The sequence below is a fragment of the Phocoena phocoena genome, chromosome 10 (genome assembly GCF_963924675.1).
Source record: "Phocoena phocoena chromosome 10, mPhoPho1.1, whole genome shotgun sequence".
Classification (NCBI taxonomy): domain Eukaryota; kingdom Metazoa; phylum Chordata; class Mammalia; order Artiodactyla; family Phocoenidae; genus Phocoena; species Phocoena phocoena.
In genome coordinates, this window is record NC_089228.1 from 48,272,182 (window position 1) to 48,295,875 (window position 23,694).

The 23,694-nt window shown below is 51.1% G+C and overlaps 1 protein-coding gene and 1 pseudogene across 1 annotated transcript in view; both read right to left on the reverse strand.

Annotated features, from left to right (window-relative positions):
• DLEC1 (DLEC1 cilia and flagella associated protein) overlaps positions 1-23,694 on the reverse strand; it is an 89,337-nt gene that overhangs the window by 23,781 nt on the left and 41,862 nt on the right. Inside the window, exons 7-18 of the mRNA XM_065885933.1 lie at positions 13,272-13,359; positions 12,568-12,741; positions 11,809-11,945; positions 10,297-10,389; positions 7,097-7,187; positions 6,308-6,470; positions 4,997-5,189; positions 4,289-4,347; positions 3,547-3,715; positions 3,041-3,134; positions 2,694-2,824; positions 2,427-2,585 (exon numbers count right to left, since the gene is read on the reverse strand). Of these exons, the coding sequence (XP_065742005.1) occupies positions 2,427-2,585; positions 2,694-2,824; positions 3,041-3,134; positions 3,547-3,715; positions 4,289-4,347; positions 4,997-5,189; positions 6,308-6,470; positions 7,097-7,187; positions 10,297-10,389; positions 11,809-11,945; positions 12,568-12,741; positions 13,272-13,359 (1,551 nt within the window). The remainder of the gene's footprint in view (positions 1-2,426; positions 2,586-2,693; positions 2,825-3,040; positions 3,135-3,546; positions 3,716-4,288; positions 4,348-4,996; positions 5,190-6,307; positions 6,471-7,096; positions 7,188-10,296; positions 10,390-11,808; positions 11,946-12,567; positions 12,742-13,271; positions 13,360-23,694) is intronic.
• On the reverse strand, positions 15,453-17,014 carry LOC136129409 (translation initiation factor eIF2B subunit delta pseudogene; annotated as a pseudogene).

Here is a 23,694-nt window from a genome sequence, read left to right on the forward strand (position 1 = left end):
GCCTACGTCTCAGGAAACGTGGCTGGCACGCTCTGGCCTGGCTTGTCCAAGCTTTGGGCCCAAGCTCTGCTGGTAAGGAAAGAGCCCCTTTGCTTTCTTTGCTCGTTGTTCCTCACGTGCCTCTCCTTTGGAGCCCGGTGTGGGGGGGGGGCGCGGGGGGGAGGCTATGGTCTGGGTTTCTGGGTCCCCTGGCCTGGGGACATCTACAAACCCCAAATCTCAACATTATTTTTGAGAGCTCACAAGAACACAGCGCCGTGAACTGTAGAGACAGGACTGCTACCAGCTTCGATTACGACATAAATCTTAATGTACTGTGACACTGACAATTACTTCAACTGTAAAATGTAGTTATTCTTCACAATGGGAGAAAAACACAGACTGGGAATCAGAGAACTTGGATCTGATACGATTCTGCCACCTATTAGTTGTGTGGCCCCAGGGAGGCCCCTGTCCCTCCCTGTTTCTCCTCTATCAAGTGACAAGGTTGGCTGAAGTCCGTAAGTTTCCGACTTCACTCTGGGAAATCCCAGGGGTTGCTCAGAAGTCCTAGAGCAGGGAAGTGGGATGTGGGGAGTGGCAGGGTGGGGCAGGGATGCTTGACGAGGGGGCCTCTGGGAGCCAAGAACAGTCATACTCTATTCTAGATCTTGGGCTTCTGTTGAAGGTTTCATTTGAAGAAAAGGTTACTGAGCACCCTGCCCGCAGTCCCAGCACCAGCCTCTGTGGTTCCATGGTCCAAGCAGCGTGACCAGTGAGCCCTGGGGGGGCCAGTGCTAACTCCAAGCCTGTGGAACAGACCACATGGCAATGTTTCTTGGCAATGGTGTTGGCCAATTCGATGCAAACTGTCATAACTTCTAAGTTTCAGGGTGCCTAGTGGAGAAGCGAGGCCGCCAGGTAAAGGAGAATGGCTTTCAAGTGGAAAGGAAAAGTCCTGGAGAAGGGCAGGTGCATTGGCAAATAAGATGTAAGTGTGGCTGTGACTCTCTTTCCTCAGCTCCTGAATGTGGAAGGAAAAGTGTGCGGCCCTCTGACCAACAGGAGAAGAGGGCAGCAGGATGGGGGACCTGGGGAGGGAGGATGCTTTCACCAGACAGACCTGGCCAGAGTCTCGAACGTGCAGCAGCTGCTCCGATGGAGCTACAGTCACCACGTGGGAAGGGTGGGCATGGTGAGCCAGTGGTTTATAGCTAGCTGCCTGCTGGTGTGGCTTGGGCTTGTTCAAGATTGAACATAGGGCTTCCCTGGTGGCGCAGTTGTTGGGAATCTGCCTGCCAATGCAGGGGACACGGGTTCGAGCCCTGGTCTGGGAAGATCCCACATGCCACGGAGCAACTGGGCCCGTGAGCCACAATTACTGAGCCTGCGCGTCTAGAGCCTGTGCTCCGCAACAAGAGAGGCCGCGCATCACGATGAAGAGTGGCCCCTGCTTGCCACAACTAGAGAAAGCCCTCGCACAGAAACAAAGACACAATACAACCATAAATAAATAAATAAAAATTAGAAAAAAAAGATTGAATATATATATATATTTGGGGGGGGGGAGGGCTGTGCCACGCAGCTTGCGGGATCCTAGTTCCCTGACCAGGGATCAAACCCAGGCCCCGGCAGTGAAAGCACCTGATTCCTAACCACTGGACCACCAGAGAATTCCCCAAACATGGTATTTAAACATGATGCCATGGGCTTCCCTGATGGCACAGTGGTTAAGAATCTACTTGTCAATGCAGGGGACACGGGTTCGATCCCTGCAGAGCAACTAAACCCGAGCGCCACAACTACTGAGCCTGCGCTCTAGAGCCCACGTGCCACAACTACTGAGCCCGCGTGTCACAACTTCTGAGCCCATGTGCCACAACTACTGAAGCCCACATGCCTAGAGCCCATGCTCTGCAACAAGAGAAGCCACCGCAATGCATTCGCAATGTGAAGTCCGCATACCGCTACGAAGAGGTGGCCCCCGCTCGCAGCAACTAGAGAAAGCCCAGCGCGCAGCAACGAAGACCCAACACAGCCAAAAATACGGCAAGCTCACCACCTGGTGGCAGGTACTCAAAACTGCAAGCAGGCTGGGAACCTCTGCAGGGAGCCCCGCGGCCTGCCCCTCCCCGGGGGCCCTTTGGAAGCTTCCCGCCCAACTCAGCTGCCTGTTTTCTTCCTGACTCTGGCTGCTCTGAAAGGAACAGGAAAATCCAGTTCGGGGTTAAGTTCTGCTGTAGAAAGGACCCCGATTGCCTAGAGACAGGGGATGGGGGACTCTGCGAGGCAAAGGTCACCAGGCAGGCGTTTCCTCTCCAGCCTCCACGCTCTGAAGGCACCAGCAACAGTTCCACGGCTCACACAACACGTGGGTTACTCGGCTCCGGTGGGGGTCGGGGGTCAGGGGGAGGGGTGGCACCACGAGCCAGCATCGCAGGACTTACGCTCTCTTGCCTTTCTTGCAGGCAGACCCTGCTCTCCTCCATGGACCACGTGGCCGGGAGCTGGCTGACGTTCCGGATCTGGATGGAGTTTGTGGCTCTCTGCCCCAGGCGCAGCAAACCAAACTGAAGGGCTGAGACGTCGATGACGAGGGCAGGCCCCTGAGGCACCCAGAGGGGCCGGTCACCGGGCCACCCGGACCGTGGGCTCTGTGCCCTACCCCAGCTCCCCGTCCAGCCCGCCCAGCCACCCAGCCCCACCAGAGGCACCTTAAAGGCCGCCTCGACGTGTAAGACCACCGGTGAGGGGGAGTCTTTGATTTCACACAGCAGGCTCTGGCTCGTCGGGCCGGGGACACCCCCGGTAAAGTTCAACTGAAAATCCTCCACCTCGCTGGGCTCTGAGAGAGGGAGAGGAAAGGTGAGCCGTGGAGAAAGGAAGCAGGGGCAGGTCCCCTCTGTGGCTGGGCTCAGATACCTGGCCTTGGCGTACTCCTTACCCACCACAGGGCCAGGCTGCGGCTGGAGCTGCTCAGGGGGCCATGGACCCCTGCACAGGCCCCTTTCACCTCCAGCTCTCCTTCCCCAGCCAGCCCCCACCTCGGCCCCTGCAGTACCGATGGTCCCCGTGCAGGGCTCCACTTCAACGATGTGGCAGTCGCTGATCTTCCCCCACGTGTACCTGATGGCAGATCTGCTGTTGTTCCACATCTGAAAGACACACCCCGAGCCGGGCTCCCTATCAGATCTGTACTTGCTAAAGGACTGCGGGATTGTGGGCTCACAAGAGGTCCTCTCGACATCTTCCCAGCTAAATCCCGGCCACCCGATGGCACCAATGCACGCTGCAGGGTTTGTGGGTGCCACAGCCGGTCAAAGATCCCTAAACCCAGGAACGGGTGCCACAGTCCTGTCGTTTGGAAGATGCTGGGAAGCTGACAAATGACAGACGTGCCCGGCCCAGCATCTGTTCAAACCAAGTGGGTTCCGGGGCTCTGGGAAGAGCCTCAGCTTCTCTGCAGTGGCCACCACTGCTGGCCCCGCCAGCCGCTTCCTCCCCCTGCTCGTGCCCGAGTTCAGCACCATCTCGGGCAGCCTAGGCTGGGGAGGGACAACCACCTACCTTGAAATCCTTCTTCACGTTCATCCCAATGTAGTTCTCCCCGGGGATGATGAGGGCATATGGTTCTAAGAGAACCTGGAAAGGTTCCACTGAGCCTTTCACCTCGATTTCCAGGACAATCACGTCATCCACAGAGTACGAGGGATCCTTCGGGTTTTCCAAGTGCAAGCTGGACAGAAAGCCACCATGAGCTAGGAGCCATCGTGTCCCCTATCTCTGTCTTGTGAAAAGAGAGCGCCCCCTGCCCACAGCTCCCAAGCCCCCTGAAATCAGAGGCGTCAGCAATGCCCTGAAACAGATGAATGCCTGTGGCTGGGACAGCAGCTCAACCACAGGCCTGGGGCAGGGGTCCCTCCCTGCACCTCCAGGGACCACGCTGCAGCAGCGTCAGCCAGGATCTCCACACCAGCTGACTGGAGGCCCCCCACCGACAGCTTGCTCAGGGAAGCACTGCCAGAGGTGACGCCTTGGGACAAAACCTCCCCTCACTAGTTGCCACCACCCAGGGGCCACCAGCCTAGAGGCCCGGCGGTAACCGTGAGCCGGGGGCACAGCTCCAAGGTTCCAGGATAGTGAGTCCAGAGAGCTGTTCCCTGCTTGCGGAGCCCGCTCCAGGCCTGGGTGCCAGGGCAAGGCAAGGCGCTCCCACACGCCAAAGCCTGCCAGGGGTCAGGGGCTCCTTCACTCCATCCCAGCATGCCCAACTGCGTACCCCTCAGCCAGGGGCCCGGTTCCCGCTCACCTCATGGGCTCTGGGACTTCCTCTAGCACCATCTGGAGCACGCTGTGAAAATCCCTGGGCTGCAAGGCAAACGCAGCACCCTGAAGACAAAAGCCTGCCCCAGGGCAGGCTGGAGCCACGCCAGGCATCCCTCCTCCCGGTGGCCTAGCCCCCAGAGGTGTCTTCCACGAGACACAGCGCTGCTTCGCTTGGCAGTGCCCTCAGCGTGCCTGAAGCACCACACCCTCCCGGGAGAGGCCGTGAGATGGCTGCGTGCTGAGAGGCAGGCCTGCTCTCTTACCAGCAAGGGTCCCTGGGCATCCCCCTCACACTCCCCCCTCGCCCGGGACACACACGGCTTGGTGTTGGAAAGTGGGGGCCGTGTGAGCCTCACTCTGGGGAGCCCCACCTCCCTCTTTCTGGGGGCTTCTGTGGGCTGGGCAGGAATGGTAACACCTTTGATGTAGTAGAGACACGGAAGACACCAGGGCCGAGGAAACGAGCCCAGGCCCTGGCTGCAGATGGGGCGTGCAGGGTCGGGACCAGGCAAAACGAGCTGGACCCCAAACCCGGCCACTGGCCCCGCTCTTAGCTAAGCGCCAGCCTCGGCAGGGTGCTAGGGATCTCGGCAGCGTCGGCCGTGGCTTCAGTGTCACCAAAGAACAGGGACAGAGGGTGAAAACATCGTGACCCAATCATGTGTGACCACCAAGATGGCCGCACTCGAACCTCTCGAGGAGAGAAGCTCAAGAGGAACTCGTGGTCCGTGTGGGGCTTGAGAGCGCCCATGTCGGGGGCGATGGAGAAGGCCGTCTCCCTGTCGGGGTGGGACTTGATGCTGTCCGGGCTGTAGGTTTCTCCAGGCATTAGGGGCCTCAGGTTGGGCTTCACGATCTGCCAGCGGAAGGCCAGCTCCACGTGCCTGTGGGGATGACCTTGACAGTAGGCAGTGGGCCCAAGGCCATGTCTCACTTCTGCCAGAATCAGCTCCCCCCACCCCCGGCCTGGCCTGGCCCTGCTCCCGGAGTGAGCAGGAAACGACCCAGGAGCAGGACGTGGCCAGGTCAGCCTTCAGGCCCTTCCCATGCAGGAGCCTGGGGGCCCCTGGGCAAGGGACAGCACGGGGGGCAGGGAGTCTGGAGACCTCCCAGCACAGCCCCGCACAGCAGCTGGAGGCTGGAGCCACAGTGACTCCGGGGAATCATGCTCTAACCATCAGGCAACACCCCCCCCCAGATATCAGGAAATTTTTCTGCCTTATCTTCTACCGCGTTGAGTTTTCGCCACATCGACCCCACCCTCTGCCTCTCCAGCTATGGCCTCCCAGGACTACTGCTCTGGCCAGAAAGATATGTGCCCACTGGCTGCCAACAGGAGCGGTGACAACTCCCTGGTGGTGGAAGGGGTAGGACTCCAGGCGTGCTGCTGACAGCAGGTGTCGGTGAGGGGGACGGCAGGTGAGAGCTACTCATCCTGCCAGGCGACAGAGCCTATGTAAGGCCTGCGTCACTTGGGCAGCATGGCCGGGAGGCTCCCCAAAGTCTGTCTTGGTGTAATGACGGAGCTCAGAGGATGGTCAGGGAATAAATGGCAGTGAGAGCTGAACCCACAGGCCATCATCTGTCTGACGTTGGGACTTGGGTGGCTTCCCCTCATGGGCTGGGCAGGACCTCTCTGGAAAACTATTCCTGGTTAAGGATGCGCCAAAGGATATACAGCAACACTGTCCAATATGACATCGCATAAATCGGCTCTAATATGATAGCCACCAGCTACCCGTGCGGCTACTGAGTACTTAAAATGTGGCTGGTGTCACTGAGGAAGTGAGTTTTTACTTTTACTTCATTTTAATTGATTTCCATTTAAATAGTTACATGTGGCAACTGGCTACCATGATGGACAGTGCAAATCTGGATCCTTCCATCCTGTGCCCAGATTCCCCCCTGGCCTCTGGAAGGAACCACCAGCCTCACTGGGACCTCAGGCCAGGTGAGGAAGGAGGGAGGGTGTGTGCTGGGGTCCCTCACAGGCGTCACTCACGTGGCGTTTCTAATAATCAGCAGTTTGCTGGCCGTGGACTGAAGGTTTTCAGGCTCAAAGCGTATGAAGTGCTGGGCTGTTAAGTCTGTGAGCTCTCCGGGCTCCGGCTGACTTTTTTCACCAGAAACATAGATCAGATCCAGAGCCACCAGCTGCCCGATTCCTGACAAAGTACAGTAGTGAAGTTTCACTAGGGCTGAAACCAGGACTCTGTGGCCGAAGGCTGTCACAGGACCCAGGCCACCATCCACATGCAACCGGCCGTGATCGTGACCCCGGGAAGTGCACACAGGGGGACAGGGAGCCAACAGCACACAGGTTCATGTCCCCACGTCACCTCAGACCAAAAGAAGGTGATTCTGATAACATAGCATGTAGCAGGCATTCAATTAATACCTGGTGAGTGAAACTGGGTGGATGGTAGACAGACGGATGGAAGGAAGGAACAGGGCACCTTAAGGAAATTCAGCAGGATGCCCCTTCTACCTGTACAGGAACCTACAGGTGCCCTGGTCGTTTCTGTGTCAGTCACTGGCAGTCCCCCAAAGGAGATCACGGTGAGTTTCAAAGTGACTCGATAAAAGACTGCCCCCCAGGTTTCCATCCCTCTCGCACTAGACGGCCCCTTGGGACAGTTCCGAAGCCCACGCTGGCTTGGGTCTCTAAGGTCTGACCAGAGCTAGAGGCCCCAAACCAGAGCCCTGGAGGCTGCAGCATCCCCTGAGTGTGCCCACCCCCAAGGGGGACCGGGCGCAGCTGGGCCACCCCTTGGAGCGCACCCAAGCCCACCTGTGGTCACCAGCTCCTTTATCTGGCAGTTGTCACACACGATGATGAAGGTCTGCTCTGCCTTCCCCAGGCTGGTTGGGAGGAACAGGACCTGGGGAAAGAAGGGCTGTCCCGCTGTCTCCCGTGAAGGGGCTTCTACCCCCTCGCCCTCTTCTTCTCAGCTGTACCCCCTTCCCTCCGGTCTCCACTTCTCCCTCCCCTCCCGGCCCCTTCCCTAAGGCTAGGGGTTCAGCCCAGGCTCCACCAGCTAATTTGGGGACAGTGTTGAAAGGCTATGAAGAGAGAATTCATAGAGACTGAAATACAAATGGCTCTTAAATAACATGTTTAACCTCATTCATGATAAAAGAAGTGGAAATGCAAACCACCCAGAAGAACAGTTTTTCATGCCTCCTACTGGCAAAGAGCAGAAAGTTAGCGGTCATAAGCACAGTGATAGGTTACGTTAATTTTCTTCAAAATAATCTAGAGGGGCAGGGCAGGGCTTGGTGGGAAGAGACGGAGGGGCACAAAGGAAATAAGGTTGGCCAAGAGTTGATAAATGTTGAAGCTGTGTCATGAGTACATGGGTGATCGTTCAACTATTCTATTTTTGCATATAGGTTTGTTTTGGGGTTTTTTTGTTTTTGTTTTTGCTTGGCCAGTTGGACTTCTGACCTTTTCTTTTTTTTTAATTGAAGTATAGTTGATTTACAATGTTATGTTAGTTTCAGGTATTCCAGCAAAGTCATTCAGTTATACACATAGATGTATATCTATTTTTTTTCAGATTATTTTTGTATATGTTTTAAAATGTCCATGATAACAGGTTTTTTTTTTAAGTTTGATAACCCATTGTATTGGCAAAGGTATGAGAATTAAAATAGGCACCCTCACATACTGTGGATGGAAGTACAAATTGATACAATCCACATGGTGGGGATTCTGGCGACATGTATCACAATTACGAGAGCAGAGACCCTGAGTCAGCAAATGCACGTCAAGAACTATATCCTTCTGGTAGGACAGAGTGATGTACGTATAAGCTATTCCCTGAGATGGCCAGAGATCAGAAATAATCTCCATGCAGGGGACAGTTGACCTAAATTATGGTTCATAGGTGCAGTGGAATACCATGCAGCTGTAAAAAATATGAACCGGTAAGTGGAAAATACATGGTGCACAACAGAGCACAGAGCGGGCAACTATTTGTGTGAAGGAAAAATGGAAACAAAGGAAAGAAAAAACCATGTGCAGTTGCTTAGGTAGGCATCACATATCTCTGGGAGGGCACTCTAACCTGGTAAGGCTGTGGCCTCTGGGTGGCTGAGGAACTGGGGGGAGAGGGAGCATTTCACTGTGCATCTATTTGCATCTTTTGAATTTTTAATCATGCGAATCTATTTATTTGGAAATACGAATAAATTTTATTTTTTTTATTTATTTATTTATTTATTTTGCGGTATGCGGGCCTCTCACTGTTGGGGCCTCTCCCGTTGCGGGGCACAGGCTCCGGACGCGCAGGCTCAGTGGCCACGGCTCACGGGCCCAGCCGCTCCGCGGCATGTGGGATCTTCCCGGACCGGGGCACGAACCCGTGTCCCCTGCATCGGCAGGCGGGCTCTCAACCACTGCGCCACCAGGGAAGCCCCCGAATAAATTTTAAAACAAACAAAATCCCAATCAGTAAACAAAATTTACATAAGGAATGCAAAGGGGAAAACCTCGCCCTGACTTCCCCACTGCTCCCCAAAGACTGCTGCTGCTACCCTCTTCTTTTCCTTGGGGATCATAGGAGGATGGGATGAGGGGGACATCATGGCCTGGGCAGGGGTGACAAGCCCCAATTCCTTAAAGCCACCACAAGGCTCTGACAAATCCTGGGCTATGCCAAGAGGACCTGGCTCACCCCTCGGCAACAGAGGAGGATGGATAATCCCTATTGTGCTCCTGAACTGGCCTCGTCCCGGCTCCAAAAGCCAGGTTCTTATCAGGATCAGATCATCACGGACATGAACAAGACAGCATCACTCCCAAACAAGACCCCATCAGACCCTTGAAACTGGAAAGGAACTGATAAAGGAAGCCTTCCTTTACATCTTGGCAAAGAAGCTTATGGCAGCGGTCCTCAAACTTCGCTACACACACAGAATCACCTGGGGAGCTTGAAAAATCCTATGCCCCGGCCACACCCCAGACCAATTAACTCAAAACCTCAGGGCGGGGGCCCAGATGTCAGCGTGTTTGCAAGCTTCTCAGGGGACGGCCATGCACAGCTGAGTTTGAGCACCTATGGCCCTTGGCTCCCCCACCTGATGACCTGGTGTAGGCCAACTCCCCTCCCCAGAACCCAGGGAGCTTTTACTCTTTAATGTCGGTGTGTCCTTCAACAGGCAAGTGAGGAAGGCCATGCTCGCTTGTGGCAGCCCCACACCCAGCCGTGGGACAGCACAGAGTCAGACTCCTGGAGCAGAGGGTGGGGTGACAGGGGCAGGAAGACATCACCATGTCTCGCAGCCTCTTCTGGGGACCAGTGAGCAGGTGTGACAGGCCCAAGGGACCCCGGAAAGGGGCCAGTTAGGAAAGGAGGAGCCCACATCCCGGAGGTCAGACTCTGGGAGCTTCTGCAGAGGTTCAGGATGAGGCCTAAGGAAGGCGGGCCTTGTTGACCATACAACTGAGGATAAAACAGGAAGGAGAACAAAGGTACCAGATTTAGGGGGTGGGATGGTCCAAGACGGACTGAAGGACCAAGGGGAGATCCTGGAGGCAGCTCAGATGTTAGTAGAGGTGACCCGCAGGCTCACGGGTGGACAAGCAAAACTCAGGGATCGTGGTGGCATTGCTAGGGCTTTCTGCACTTGCTCTGTGAGGGAGGTCATAGGAGAGTCAAATGACATCACCCCACAGAATGCAATAGCATGCTCCTACACAGAAGCCACCAAGGCTGGGACCTGGGAGTGGATATCTGGGTCATGAAAACACAGAGGTGGGAATTCCCTGGCGGTCCAGTGGTTAGGACTCAGTGCTTTCACTGCGGTGGCCCAGGTTCAACCCCTAGTCCGGGAACTAAAGATCCCACAAGCTGTGTGGGGCAGCCAAAAAAACCCCCCAAAAGCCCCAAAAAACAAAAAACCAGAGAGGCAAATGAAATCAAGCGAGCAGTTGAGGAAACAGCGAACCAATCATAAAGAAATACAAGCTAGCGTCTCATCACCTACCTGCATGAATACGGCCTGCCCCGGAGCCAGCTCAAACACTGATGGCAGGATCCCAAAGGGGGGCTGCTCAACAAAGCCGATGGTTGCAACAGCCTTAAAGAAAAGCAGAAGATGACCCAACAGTGTGGAAGAAACATCGTGCTCAGATGACACACTTCCCTCCTCCAAACATCCATTTTGTGATTTGAAGGGTCTTAATGGATCATCCAGTTTCCTGTTCATGAAGAAACGGAGGCTCATCCATTCAGCAAGCACTTACTCAACCTGCACCAGGCACTAGATGGGGTTCTGGTGGTTAAAGATGAGTACAAGACAGAGCGTCCACGAAGAGCTGCCCGCGGGTAGGAGGTACGAGGCCACTGACAAGTGTTTCAGACGCAAAGCAGGAGGTGGGCTCCCAAAGCACAGTCCTTTCCCGACTACAGCAGCCTGTGTGGTTGGTGCCGGCTTCTGTGTCGGCCTCCATCCTCAACCCACCCCTGGCCATGAGCACCTGAGTCAAGGGAAGCTGCCATCTTGTCAGCAGAGCTGCAGCCCAGGTGCCCACAACAGGAAGCCACTTAGCATGCCAGGGACACAAACCCACGCCTCCAGGACCCTGGCAGGTAACAGAAATGAGTGAAATGTGTGTCTGGGAACATGTGGTCCTCTGGATCTGTCGCTTGTTTCGGGAGACACAGGTACAGCAAAATATCTCTACGCTGAGTCAGGTAACACTGTGAGTGAGCAGGACCATCAGTGGTGTCAGCACTCGGCTGCCCTGGGGCGGGGAGGGCAGAGCTGGGCAAACAGGAGGGGATGTGCACACCCCCTGCTTCTCAACTCCAGCTGACAGGCCACAGTGGATCCTGGCCCAGGGCTGCACATCTCCCAATGTTTCAGAGAGACTGGAAGTGCACATTTTTATACGAAGTCTATTTTTTAAAAAATATTTATTTATTTATTTGGTTGGTTGGTTGGTTGGTTGGTTGGCTGCGCTGGGTCTTAGTTGCAGCACGTGGGATCTCGTTCCCTGACCAGGGATTGAACCCGGCCCCCCCGCACCGGGAGCGTGAAGTCTTAGCCACTGGGCCACCAGGGAAGTCCGAAATCTCTCTATTTTTAAATGGTGGCTCAAAAAATGTTTTTAAGCCCTGTGCCAAATAAATATACCCACAAAATTCAGCCAAAGAGCTGCCAATCTGTGACCTCTGCTATACTCAAACATTTGCTACTATAATGAATGAATGAATGAATGAATGCAGGGACATTTGAGCCAGGCCTTGGAGGATAAGAGAGGTGACAGGACCTGCCCAGGGTCACACAGGTATTAGGGGAGTAACAAGAACTCCAGCGCTGGTCTCTGTACATGTTGATTCTCATTGGACCATGGCAGCTGGAGAGAGAGGTTATAAAATTCTGTTCTCTGTGTGTGTGTTTCCTGTCACAGGTGCACTCGAGCAAGTCCCTCACAGGGGTTATTTCCTTTGATGGATTTGCTCTTTTTCCAGGTAGCAATCTGTGAGCACTCACTCTGAAGCTTGGCGGCGGCCAGCTCTTTTTAGGCATAATGCAGAACTTGCCCACGCTGAAGCCCACGTTTTTGCAGATTAATCTGGTCATCTTCATGCCCCCAATGAGGCAGTAACCACAGTCCAACACCGGCGACACTGCAGCCACAAGGAAAGATGGGCAAGAGAAACAGCACAGTCCTGTTGTTGTTCTCCGGAGGCCCAGCCCGAGCTAAGAGCAGCTGTGGAGGGGCGAGGGGGATGGATGGGGATGGGCCCACCACTGCTCCCACATGGCAGCGGCGCCTCGGGACTCCACGCGCTCGGGCTTCAGCCAGTGCCACCTGGCATGGCCCTGGGGGTTGTGGTCAGAGTCCCAGCTTGCAGCCTGTGCCCAGCTGAAGGGACTCGTAAATGAGGGCGTCCAGGCAAAGCCAGCCACCCCATGGCCACACAGGTGACACCCATGGAGGGCTCCAGGCACTCCTTCTTGCCTCGCCATGGCACAGGCCCACTCAGGGTGTCCCTGAGCCAGCGACGCCTAGGCTGGGGTCAGCTGGGATGCTGGCCTCCCCTCCCGATGCCTGTCACTCGGAGTCAGCCTCCACGGGAAGCAGGATGGTCAGGGCCTGACACACGAGGACTGTGGGCAAGCTTCTGGACCCAGAAGCCCCTGTCCCAGGGGACAGGCTGTGTGCTGCCATGAAGGGGCCCTGTGGGCAGGCGGTCCTTATAGGGGCACCAGCCCTCCCTGAATCCCGGGGGAGCAGAGCACACTCACGCGTCAGCACTGGGGGCGGCCTCCGGGCCTGCAGGGGGATCAGCAGCGTGTGCGCTGACTGGGTCTCCACCAAAATAAAGTCATCAAAATCCCCAAGGCAGTCGGGAAAAAACTGGACAGTGTACTGGCAGGTCATTCCAGGAGCCACCATTCCACCTTTTCCTGGGAACATCCCTGTGGGTGACAAAAGCGACAGATGAGATTCTGGAGACCAGGTAAGAAGACCAGGGCCTGGGGCGGTGGGGGGAGTGATAGGGTCCACCTGGAATGGTCAGGCGGGGCCATGCCTGTTCCTATGGCTTAGCATTTATTTTGTGGGCGGCAGAGAGCTATTTGAGGTTTCTGCAGGGGTTGGGGTGGGTGGGACACAAGATCAGAGCTGTTCTTCAGGAGAACACTGCGTCACGGAGGCAGGAAGCCTGGCTGGGAAGCCACTGCGATGGCCTAAGTGAGGAACCAGGGGTCCTGGCTGAGGGCAGTGACAGTGCGCAGGGCGAGGAGAGGGCAGAACCAAGCCTGGAGGGACGAGATCCGAGGAGGAGCTGTCGGGACTGGGGGCCTTTGGTGGAGGGTGGGTAGGAGGCCTCTGCGGAGCACGAGGGGTGCAGCTGTGGAGTCACCCTAGGGCCTGGTGGGCGTGTAACCCGGGGCAAGGCCAGTACACGATGTCGAGGCCACCCAGGCCTCTGCCACCCTGAGCTCACCCAATCCCAGAGCGAAGTAGGGCGTGGACGGCGGGAGGACTCGCAGGTGGCGGCTGGTGGACGTGGTGTTCTGCAGCGAGATCACCATCTGTTCAAAGGCAAAGCGACGTGTGTGGACAAAGGCTATGAAGTCTGGGGTTCACTGAATAATATGGGAAGGGGATGGGGGGATAAGTGTAATGAACCTGGCACGGAAGAGGAACTCCATACATGCACACACTTTGCCTTCTATTTCGTGAACTATTACACTGGGAAAAACGTATCAATTATAACATGACAAGCCGTGTTTCCATCACCCAGCTTAAGAAGTAAAACATTAAAAGTTTAAGAAGTAAAACATTAAAAGTACAGATGAAGCCCTGCCCCAGCCTCCCACCAGAAAACAGCTCCATAAATTTGAAGCATGTCTTCATAGGTATGTATGCCTACATCAACATTTAAATCCATTTTTGGCCAGTACGACATATTGCCTCAATCTACCTGTGAACCAGACCCAAGTGTGGAGAGACCCATATTATAGTTTTAATTTTTATTTCTCTGTTATTAATGATGATGAGCATCTTTTCGTATGTTTATTTGCTATTTGGGTTTCCTCTTGTGTGATGTGTCTGTTCGCAGTGCCAATTTGCCATTGGGTACTTTGTCTTTTTCGTATTGATTTGTAGGAATTCTTTATATATTCTGGGTACTAATTCTTTATAAGGTATGTGTTATACCTTATAAAGTGTAAGTATTGGGTTCAGTTTTCTGTAAGATGTAACGGAAAACCCCGAATGAACTTTTTGGCCAACCCAATATATAACTTGTATAAGTTTATAACTTGTATTACCTTTTGGTGTACAGTTTCTAAAATTTTAATATAAAATTTATCAACATTTTGTTCAAGATTTATACTTCAGTTTCAAGAAATCTTTCTATATCTCCTATATTTTCTTCTTAAATTTTTGCTTGAGATCTTTGCTGGAAAGTATTTTGTTTCAGCTATGGAGGGAGGTAGGGATTAAATTATTTTCCATATGGCAAGGATACTAACTCAGTTTTGCCTCTTCAGGTCTGCACACGTGCACGGGACAGCCCTGGCACCATACCCTCAATCTGCTGCTATTCTCCAGACTCAGGGCTAGCTGCAGCCACTGCTGTCATTACGGATCGAGGTGTTCATGGCAGTGGCTGCCCCTCATGTCCACTGAGGCAGGCCTCCAGAGAGTCTTGCTCCCAGCCACACAAGGCAAACCCCCAAGCAATAAGAGGCGGGATCCAGCAGTTTATGAAGGGATGTCTCACAAGACAAAATAATCAATTGCACTTTCTGGAAGTCAGCTCAGTAATTCTTGTACTGGCTCTGCCTCCTTCCATCCCCTTTCCTCACTCCTCCCTGGAATTGTAAATGACAGCACAAAATCTCACCACCTCAGACTCCGCATTATGGGGAACCCAGGCTATGACACTTTGCGTCAGAAAGGTCCTAAAACAGCAGACCCTTAGGATGTGATTCTGGAGTTGGCTTTCTCCCCAGTCTGGCAGCGATCAGAACTCTAGCTGGTGGGAAGTAGGGTGTGATGACCCCTGAGATTACTAAGGCTTTCACCCATGGTCGACTGAAATGAGGTGCAGGTAGAGGTCGGGCATTGAAACGTGGTAGCTACGGCGCCGTTGCAAGGTCTGGGAAGACAGTAATTACACGGATTGCGGAGTGGGCTGGCTTTCCTTAACAGCACTGGAAGCCATGGAGGAAAAAATTGACAGGCTCAGGGCAGCCAACTGCCAACTCAAGGGTCACCGTGAAGACATCCCTTGCATTCCTGGGTTACACTCAATTTGCTCCTGGAGTGGATGTGTGTGTGTGTGCGCGCGTGCGCACGCGTTTCTTCTTGCTTGGTTTTTTTACTTAGTATTTCTGAACCTATGTTCTTTTTTTTTCTTTCAAATGTCTTTTAAATTTACCAAAATATGGAAAGAAAACAAAAATGAAATTATAGGAAACATAATAAGCCCCTGGCATACAAGGTACAGATCTTTATTCCTACCACAACTCCTTAGCCTCCAGCACCCCATTCTGCTCCCCATCTCAGGACAGACAAGCCCTCTCACAGCTCCAAAGACTGGGGGATGAGACTGGGCTTATTTTTTTTTTTTTTAAGTGTAGGGAGTATGTCATTTATTGACCCTGTGTCCCCCCACTCACTGGTCACTACTCTTGACTTGCAGCACAACAGGTACAGAACTGCAAGGGATCATGCCCAGCTCCGTGATCACCAGATCCACCAGTTCTGGGGGGATCACATCATAGACCAGATTCGACAACCGTAGGGACAAGTGGTTCTGCCAGTCAGCCAGGGCCACACGCTCTCCTCGCTCACACAGCAGATCGTCAGGGTCATCTAGCTCATTAGAGACAAAGGCATCAGTCTGCACACGCTCACAAAACTTGTATGTTTCACAGCAGACCAGCACTGGCACATTATGGGCCCGTGCCACCAGGGCCAGCTGTGCTGTCCCTACCCGTGACATCACAGACCCATTGGCCAGGAGTGCATGAGCTCCCAACAACACCTTAGAAACCTCTGGGAGCATAAAGGAAGCTGTAGGGATCAGCAGGTAGGAGGCAGGGACCCCAGCACGGACCAGAGAACGTAGCGTGTGCTTTCCCTCCAGCCGTGGCCGGCTGTCCACCACTACCACCCGAAACCACCCGCCCTTAGCCCAAGCCTCCTGAAGAATTCGTGATACCAGAGATGAGCATCCATATACCAGGATCACATCTCCATTACTGATCTTCTCATAAGCAAAGCATGAGATTGCCTGAGCTGCAAACACAATCTTCTCTTGCACATATGGATCGATGGCTGCTCGAAGTTCTGACTTGGCCTCCTCTTCCCGCTTGGAGCCGCTCACACCCGTGATCTCCTTGTTAAGGAACTTGATGGCGTTGTACATGCTCGCTGACAGGGGACGGCACTGAGTCAGGAAGCTGAAGTAGGGCTTTGTTTATTCACTAGGTCCCCTGACAGTTCTTCACTGGGAGGTGTGGTGTAGTCCTGAATCACCTGCTGCAAGGCACGAAGCAGGGCAATGCACTGGGCATGGGAGCCACTGACCAGGCCCTGGGAGTACTGCAGGCCGAGTCGCACCATGGCTGGGTGGGTCACAGAGGATGGGATGCTCATAAACTGGCTCAGAGAGTTCTGTCTGCTGTACTGGGGTAGGTGGGAGAAGAGACTGACTTTGGGTCCATAATCCTTTCGTGTAGGAACCTGCTGTTGTTCTGTTTTTTTAACAAGCCTCCTCAGAAGCGTGGAGTCATCAACCTGACTATGCTCGGGTAGACCCTTCACTCCTGAGGGGGTTTCTCCAGCTGTGCTGGGGCAGGCCTGAGGAGGTGGCCCTCCTTGGTCCCCTTTTCTTGCCTGCTTCAGGGCCCGCTCGGCCTCCTGCTTGGCCCGCCTTTCAGCTCGAAGTTCAGCCTTACTCCCACCTGCTGGAACTTTCTCCTTGGCACTGCCCAACTGACTGTCCAGTCCAGGCAGGTCTTTGGTCAGGCCTTGACATTGGGCTGCAGATACAGCAGAGCCAGTTTCTGGTTCTGCCCCCTTTTCCTCCTTCCATTTCTTCTTCTGTTGTTTCTTTTCCTTCCAAAGCTGCAGCTTTTCTTCTTGGGTCATCTCCCTCCCCGCTGCCCCAGGCCGAGGAACAAGCTCCGCCTTCATCCCAGATCCCGAGTCCTCGCGAACAGCCACGGCCATGGCAGCCGTCATCCTCCTGGGCTTATGTCCTTAAGCAAAACTGGCTTATGACTTTCATTGTCAAAGCTCCTTATTTGGCTTTGGTGTCAAGGTAACATTAGGCTCTTAGTCCAAAATGACATAAAACTGGGTGACTTATAAACAACAGGAATGTATTTCTCCCAGTTCTGGAGGCTCGACGGTCCAAGATCAAGATGCCAGCATGGTTGTGTTTTGGTGAGGGCCCTCTTCCATTCACAGCTGGCACCTTCTCACTGTGTCCTCAAGTGGCAGAAGGGGCAAGGGATCTCTCTAGAGCCTCTTCAGAAAGCCACTAATCCCATTCACGAAGGCTTCACCCTCATGACCTAAGCACCTCCCCAAGGCCCCACCTTCTAATACCATCATCTTTGAGGGTCAGGATTTCAACATACGAATTTTGGAGGGACACAAACATTCAGACCATAGCAGGCTCATTACCTAAGAATGAGGGTATGTTCCTTCTTTTTGTAGTCTCTGACAGTTTATATAAGATCAGGATTAGCTTGAATGTTTGATGGTGTATACCTGTAAAATGATCTGGGCATGGCGTTTCTTTCAGTAAAAAGTTTTCTTTTTAAGCTATTTTCATCGAAGTTGGATAACCACATAGTTTAAAGAGGCAAAGAGTTCTACAAAATTTCAAAAATAGAAATCCTGCCCTCTTCCCCTGCCTCTACCCCTGCCATTTCCCACACCCAATCACAAACACTTTTTCCTCCTTTAGCTGATTATTTTGGAATTTACTTCCGTGGCTCCAGATGGCATGCTAATTTTTTTTTCAGTTTTAGGCATTAATTATGGATGGGTGATATGGATATTCTCTCTTTCCTCACCCTTAGCTAGCTCACCGCATGCCATACCCTTCTTATCCCTCATCTTCCCGACGTAAGTTACATCACACTCATGGTTAGATCAGTAATGTTTACATTATTGTTGCTATATAAATGCTATTCACAGCTGAGCATGAAATTCTCCCTTATACAATTTTTGTTTTTCCAAAAGTTAATCAACCAATTATTTTGTTTGGTTTGTACTTATCAATAATTTAATCTCTTTCCACTACCCTACAAATTTCTTTCCAAGATGTCCAGATGTATCAGGGACTCTTATCAGTGTCACCCCCACAAGTCAACCCTTCCTAGAGCCTCTGGCCTCTTTTAATCTGGACTGGTCGCTTGCTACACCTACTGCTATGACCCAGGACAGGACAACCCCTGTAGCAGTTTTCAGACACATCCAGAAGTTCTTTGACAGTCCTTCCATTGAGAGGTGAGGTCTATCTATGTAGCTTCCCCTCCAATCTGGGCTAAACTTAGTGACTCGTTTGTAACCTACAGCAATGCAGAGGAAGTAATGGCTTTCTCATGTATTCCAAGGGAACCGAACCTCCAAGGTTAGGTCATAAAAAGTGATGCAGGGACTTCCCTGGTGGCACAGTGGATAAGAATCCACCTGCCAATGCAGGGGACATGGGTTAGAGCCCTGGTCTGGCAAGATCTCACATGCCGCGGAGCAACTAAGCCCATGCGCCACAACTACTGAGCCTGAGCTCTAGAGCCTGCGTGCCACAACTACTGAGCCCGTGTGCCACAACTACTGAAGCCCACGTGCCTATAGCCCGTGCTTTGCAACAGGAGAAGGCACTGCAATGAGAAGCCCGCACACCACAACAAAGAGTAGCCCCCGCTCACCACAACTAGAGAAAGCCCGCGCACAGCAACAAAGACACAACGCAGCCAAAGAAATAAAATTAAATCTTAAGGGGCTTCCCTGGTGGCGCGGTGGTTAAGTAAGAATCCGCCTGCCAGTGCAGGGGACATGGGTTCGAGCCCTGGTCTGGGAAGATCCCACATGCCGTGGAGCAACTAAGCCCGTGCACCACAACTACTGAGCCTGTGCTCTAGAGCCCTCGTGTCGCAACTGCTGAAGCCCAGGTGCCTAGAGCCCGTGCTCCGCAACAAGAGAGGCCACTGCAATGAGAAGCCAGTGCACTGCAACGAAGAGTAGCCCCTGCTCGCCGCAACTAGAGCAAACCTGAGCGCAGCAACAAAGACCCAACACAGCCAAAAAAAAAGTGATGCAACCTCCCCCTTACTTGCTAGAATACTCACTTCGAAGCTCTGATCACTCACTTTGAGCTGCCTGATTACCCTGAGGTAGCCATTCTGTGAGGAAGCCCAGGCCACATGGAGAATACACGTGCATGTGCTCTGTTAGCACCCTCGGCAGACAACTAACATCAACTACTCTGTGAGTGAAAATGCCTCAGAGAGTTCCAGCCCCATCTTTCAGGTTACCCCTGGTCACTGACTTTTTCCAGCTAAGGTTCCAAACATCACGGAACAAGCCATTCCCGTTGTGCCCTGTCAGAATTTCTGATCCAAAGAATCTACAAGCATGATAAAATGGTTGTTTTCAGTTGTTAAGCTTTGTAGCAGCAGTAACTGCAGAGCTCCTTAACCATTACTGACCTGGGCCTTTCCTGCATGTATCTCCTATGCTGGATCTCTCGTTTCCCACACATCAAGCCTTCCTCCTCCTTGGTTTACTCACTTATATAGGGGAGCATGTTCCTTAAGAGTTTCCTGAGAAAGGGTGCATGGGACATACATTTTTAAAGACTTGGCAAATTTGAAAATGTTTTTATCCTTAAACTTTATAGTTTAGCTGGGCAAATAACTTAGGCACACAGTCATATGCCCAACAGATGCAGGGTGCATTTCTAAGAGACATCACTAGATACAATTCAATTTATATAACGGACAGTGGCAGACTGCGTTTCTCTTTGGGGGAGGCTTGCCCTGGGGAAACCAGCTACTGTGCTCTGAGGAAGGGAAGGGAAAGGAAAGGAACTAGCTGAGGTGGAGAAGCCTCAGGCAGAGGAACTGAGGTCTCAGCTGAAAGCCAGCACCAACCACCACACGTGTGAGTGAATGAGACTTTGGCCCCAGTCTCTGGGCTGTGACCCCAGATATCGCAGAGTAGAGATAAACTCTCCTAGCTGTGTCCTATCTGATCAGAAAGCAAACTGCTGTTTCATGCTGCCAAGTCTTGGGGGCAATGTGTTACATGGTTACAGTAACTGGAACACTGAACATATTAAAAGAGACTCCAATGAAAGTTACCCTTAAAACCATGCTGGAAGGGACCATGTTAAGTACTTTCTTTCTTTGCTTTCTTCTATCAAGTACTTTTAACCACAAATGCTGTTCTTAAGTCCCAGAACATTAATACATCTGGGCTGTATGCCTCCCACAGTATAAATATTTAGAATCCTGCAACTGGACATGCAGTCACTGCGGTGATCTGACCCTGAGACTCACTAAACTAGATGCAGAGACTTCCACAAGTAGAATGTTATTCCAAGATTCTTCAGATGACTGTGGGTGGAGGGAGCTATAGGTGTGGAATGGGAGGAGGCACTGTGGAATTAGACTGTAGTTAGAGGAATCAGCATGAAGTCATGATTTTTAAATATGTAAGCACATGGATATGGATATATGCATGTTTATGTGTACATATATATTTACATATATATAGATGGACCTCTGAAATTGTTATTTTTCCCCACCTCTATCCATTTAAAGGACTTAGAAGCAATGACATCCCAGTAGCTAGTAGCAGATCTAGTGCTTAGATCTTGGTTTCTAAATACCATTCTCCACTAAAAGGAACCACGGCTTCTTAGAAACTGATTCCAGAACTGGGACAAAGAGAGTACAAGATTAGCCTGGAACATCTTGTGATGGCAGAATGTAAGGAAGCGCTCAAGAAACTGCTAGGTCATATCAAAAGAACACGGGAGACAACGTGTAAGGCTCCCACTGGGCAAATCTGAGATAATTTCAGAAGCAAAATGAATACTGATTTTAAATAACTCATTTTAGGCTAGATTAACAAAACTTCATTAAATAGAATGATTCTAAATAGATGTGCCCGCACCAAAAAAATGAACACTATACAATAGCCAATATTTTACAGTACCTGGATACATATTTTGAAAAAGATGAAATGATCAATTAATCATAGGGGGTAAAAAAACCAATTACTTAACTAAAATTGACCAATCTTGTCTTTAATATATATTCTCTTGATTGGACCTACACTTATCCAAAAACTGGACACAAAATATGTTCCAAATGTCTGTTATAATATTTACATTGTGTTTGACACTCAGGTGTTTAAATGTTGTTATACCCCCAAGATCAAATTGACATCCAGTAATGATTCTGCATCACAGACTAAAGCCCTTAGGTTTAAATCCTCTCCACCAGGAACTTTTGACCAAAATGGGGGGAGTTGAGAAATTTTTGAGGGAAATGGTGCAGACCTGGCCTAACTAAGATAAAGAACACTAATAAAGGACACTGGAAGACACAGTCTGTCACATATACTCCACAATTAATTTTGCAAGGTTTTCTGGAAAATTCATTTTAAAAATCCTGAAACTGTTTTTTTGTTTTGTTTTGTTTTTTGTGGTACGCAGGCCTCTCACCGTTGTGGCCTCTCCCGTGGCAGAGCACAGGCTCCGGACGCGCAGACTCAGCGGCCATGGCTCATGGGCCCAGCTGCTCTGCGGCATGTGGGATCTTCCCTGACCGGGGCACGAACCCGTGTCCCCTGCATCGGCAGGTGGACTCTCAACCACTGTGCCACCAGGGAAGCCCCTGAAACTGTTTTGATATCATTATTTAGACTGCTTAAGAACAGACTCCCAAACTGGCCTCTTTCTTACCCCCAAAATATGCAGACAAGGTTCACTGTTCCCAGACTACAGTTTTTCCTCTCCCCTCTCAGTTATAAATTCTCTTTTTGCCTTTGCTCACTGACAACAGTGTATTGGCTATTATTCGTTAAATGAGTATGCAGATCACTAATTCCTCTCTCAATGAGTCTTCCAATTCATGAGTACAATATATTCTGTAGTGTGCTGGCAAATGTTTAACGACCAGCTCTTGGGGTGGGGAGAGTCCTGACTTGGTAGTATTTTTGATTTCTGTGGTGTAAAAACTCTCAATATGGTCAATTTCAAGATACCAATGTGACATCACTGAGCACAGAGTTGGAAAGAGATGTGCATGATCAGCCCTCATGAGCTAGTACAATGTGGGGTACAGGCACACCTCGGAGATATGGTGGGGTCGGTTCTACATTTTCTTACTCTCCTCCCCAAATTTTCTAATTTTGATATCCTCTTTGATACCTTCATGTTTATCCTTTTGCTGTTTAGTTATCGTTGCTTTCACAAAATTTTTAAAATTATGACTATTTCATCTACATTTTCAAATTTCTAAGCATAAAGTTGTTGATAAACCTCTTGTTATCTTTCTAATGTCTGTAGGATCCATAATGATGTCTTCATTTCCCCTGACACTGGTAATTTTTACCTTCCCTCAGTTTGATCAGTTTTGCTAGGGACTAAGCAATTTTACTAATCTTTTCAAAGAATTAACTTTTGGCTTTGCTGATCCTACACTATATTTGTTTTCTATTTAATTAAAATGTGCTCTTCTTATTTCCTTCCTTCCAGCTTCTTTGGGCTTAATTTGCTATTCATTTCTAATTTTTGAGATGTATACCTAGATAACTGATTTTCAGACTATTTCTTTTTTTAAATTTATTTAATTTATTTATGTACTTTTGGCTGCGTTGGGTCTTTGTCGCTGAGCGTGGGCTTTCTCTAGTTGCGATGAGTGGGGGCTACTCTTCGTTGTGGTGTGTGGGCTTCTCATTGTGGTGGCTTCTCTTGTTGCAGAGCACGGACTCTAGGCACGCGGGCTCAGTAGTTGTGGCGCACAGGCTTAGCTGCTCCGCGGCATGTGGGATCTTCCTGGACCAGGGCTCGAAGCCGTGTCCCCTGCATTGGCAGGCGGATTCTTAACCACTGTGCCACCAGGGAAGCCCTATTTCTTTTCTAATATGTGAACATAAGTCTATACATTTTCCTCTAAGCATGTCTTTAGCTGCATCCCATAAGCTGTGATGTATCATTTAAAGATGATCATTCATTATTTTCTATTTTCTAATTTCCGTTATGACTTCTTTGACTCATGTATCTAGTAATGAATTGCTTAATCTCCAAATATGTGGGGGAGTTTCTAGTTATATATTTGTTATTCAGTCTACTTAGTTCAAGCTCTATATGCTTTCAGTCCTTTGAAATTTGTTAATTCCTTTATGATCCAGCACATAGACAATTTTGGTAAATGTTCCAAGTATACTTTTTTTTTTTTTTTTTTTTTTTTTTGCGGTACGCGGGGCTCTCACTGCTGTGGTCCCTCCCGCTGTGGAGCACAGGCTCCGGACGCCAGCGGCCATGGCTCACGGGCCCAGCCGCTCCTGCGGCATGTGGGATCCTCCCGCACCGGGGCACGAACCCGGGTCCCCTGCATCAGCAGGCGGACTCCCAACCACTGCGCCACCAGGGAAGCCCCCCAAGTATACTTTTAAAGGAATTGTACTTTGCAATTGCTGAGTACAGTGTTATATATAACTCAATAAGATATAGTTTGTTAATTGTATTGTTCAATTCTTCTGTGTCCTTACTGATATTTTTGTCTACCGGCCCTTTAAGTTTTTGAGAAAAGAATGTGAAAATCTCATGTTTATTATTGTTTGTTTTTCTTCTAGACTTGTAAAATTTTGCCTAGATATATATA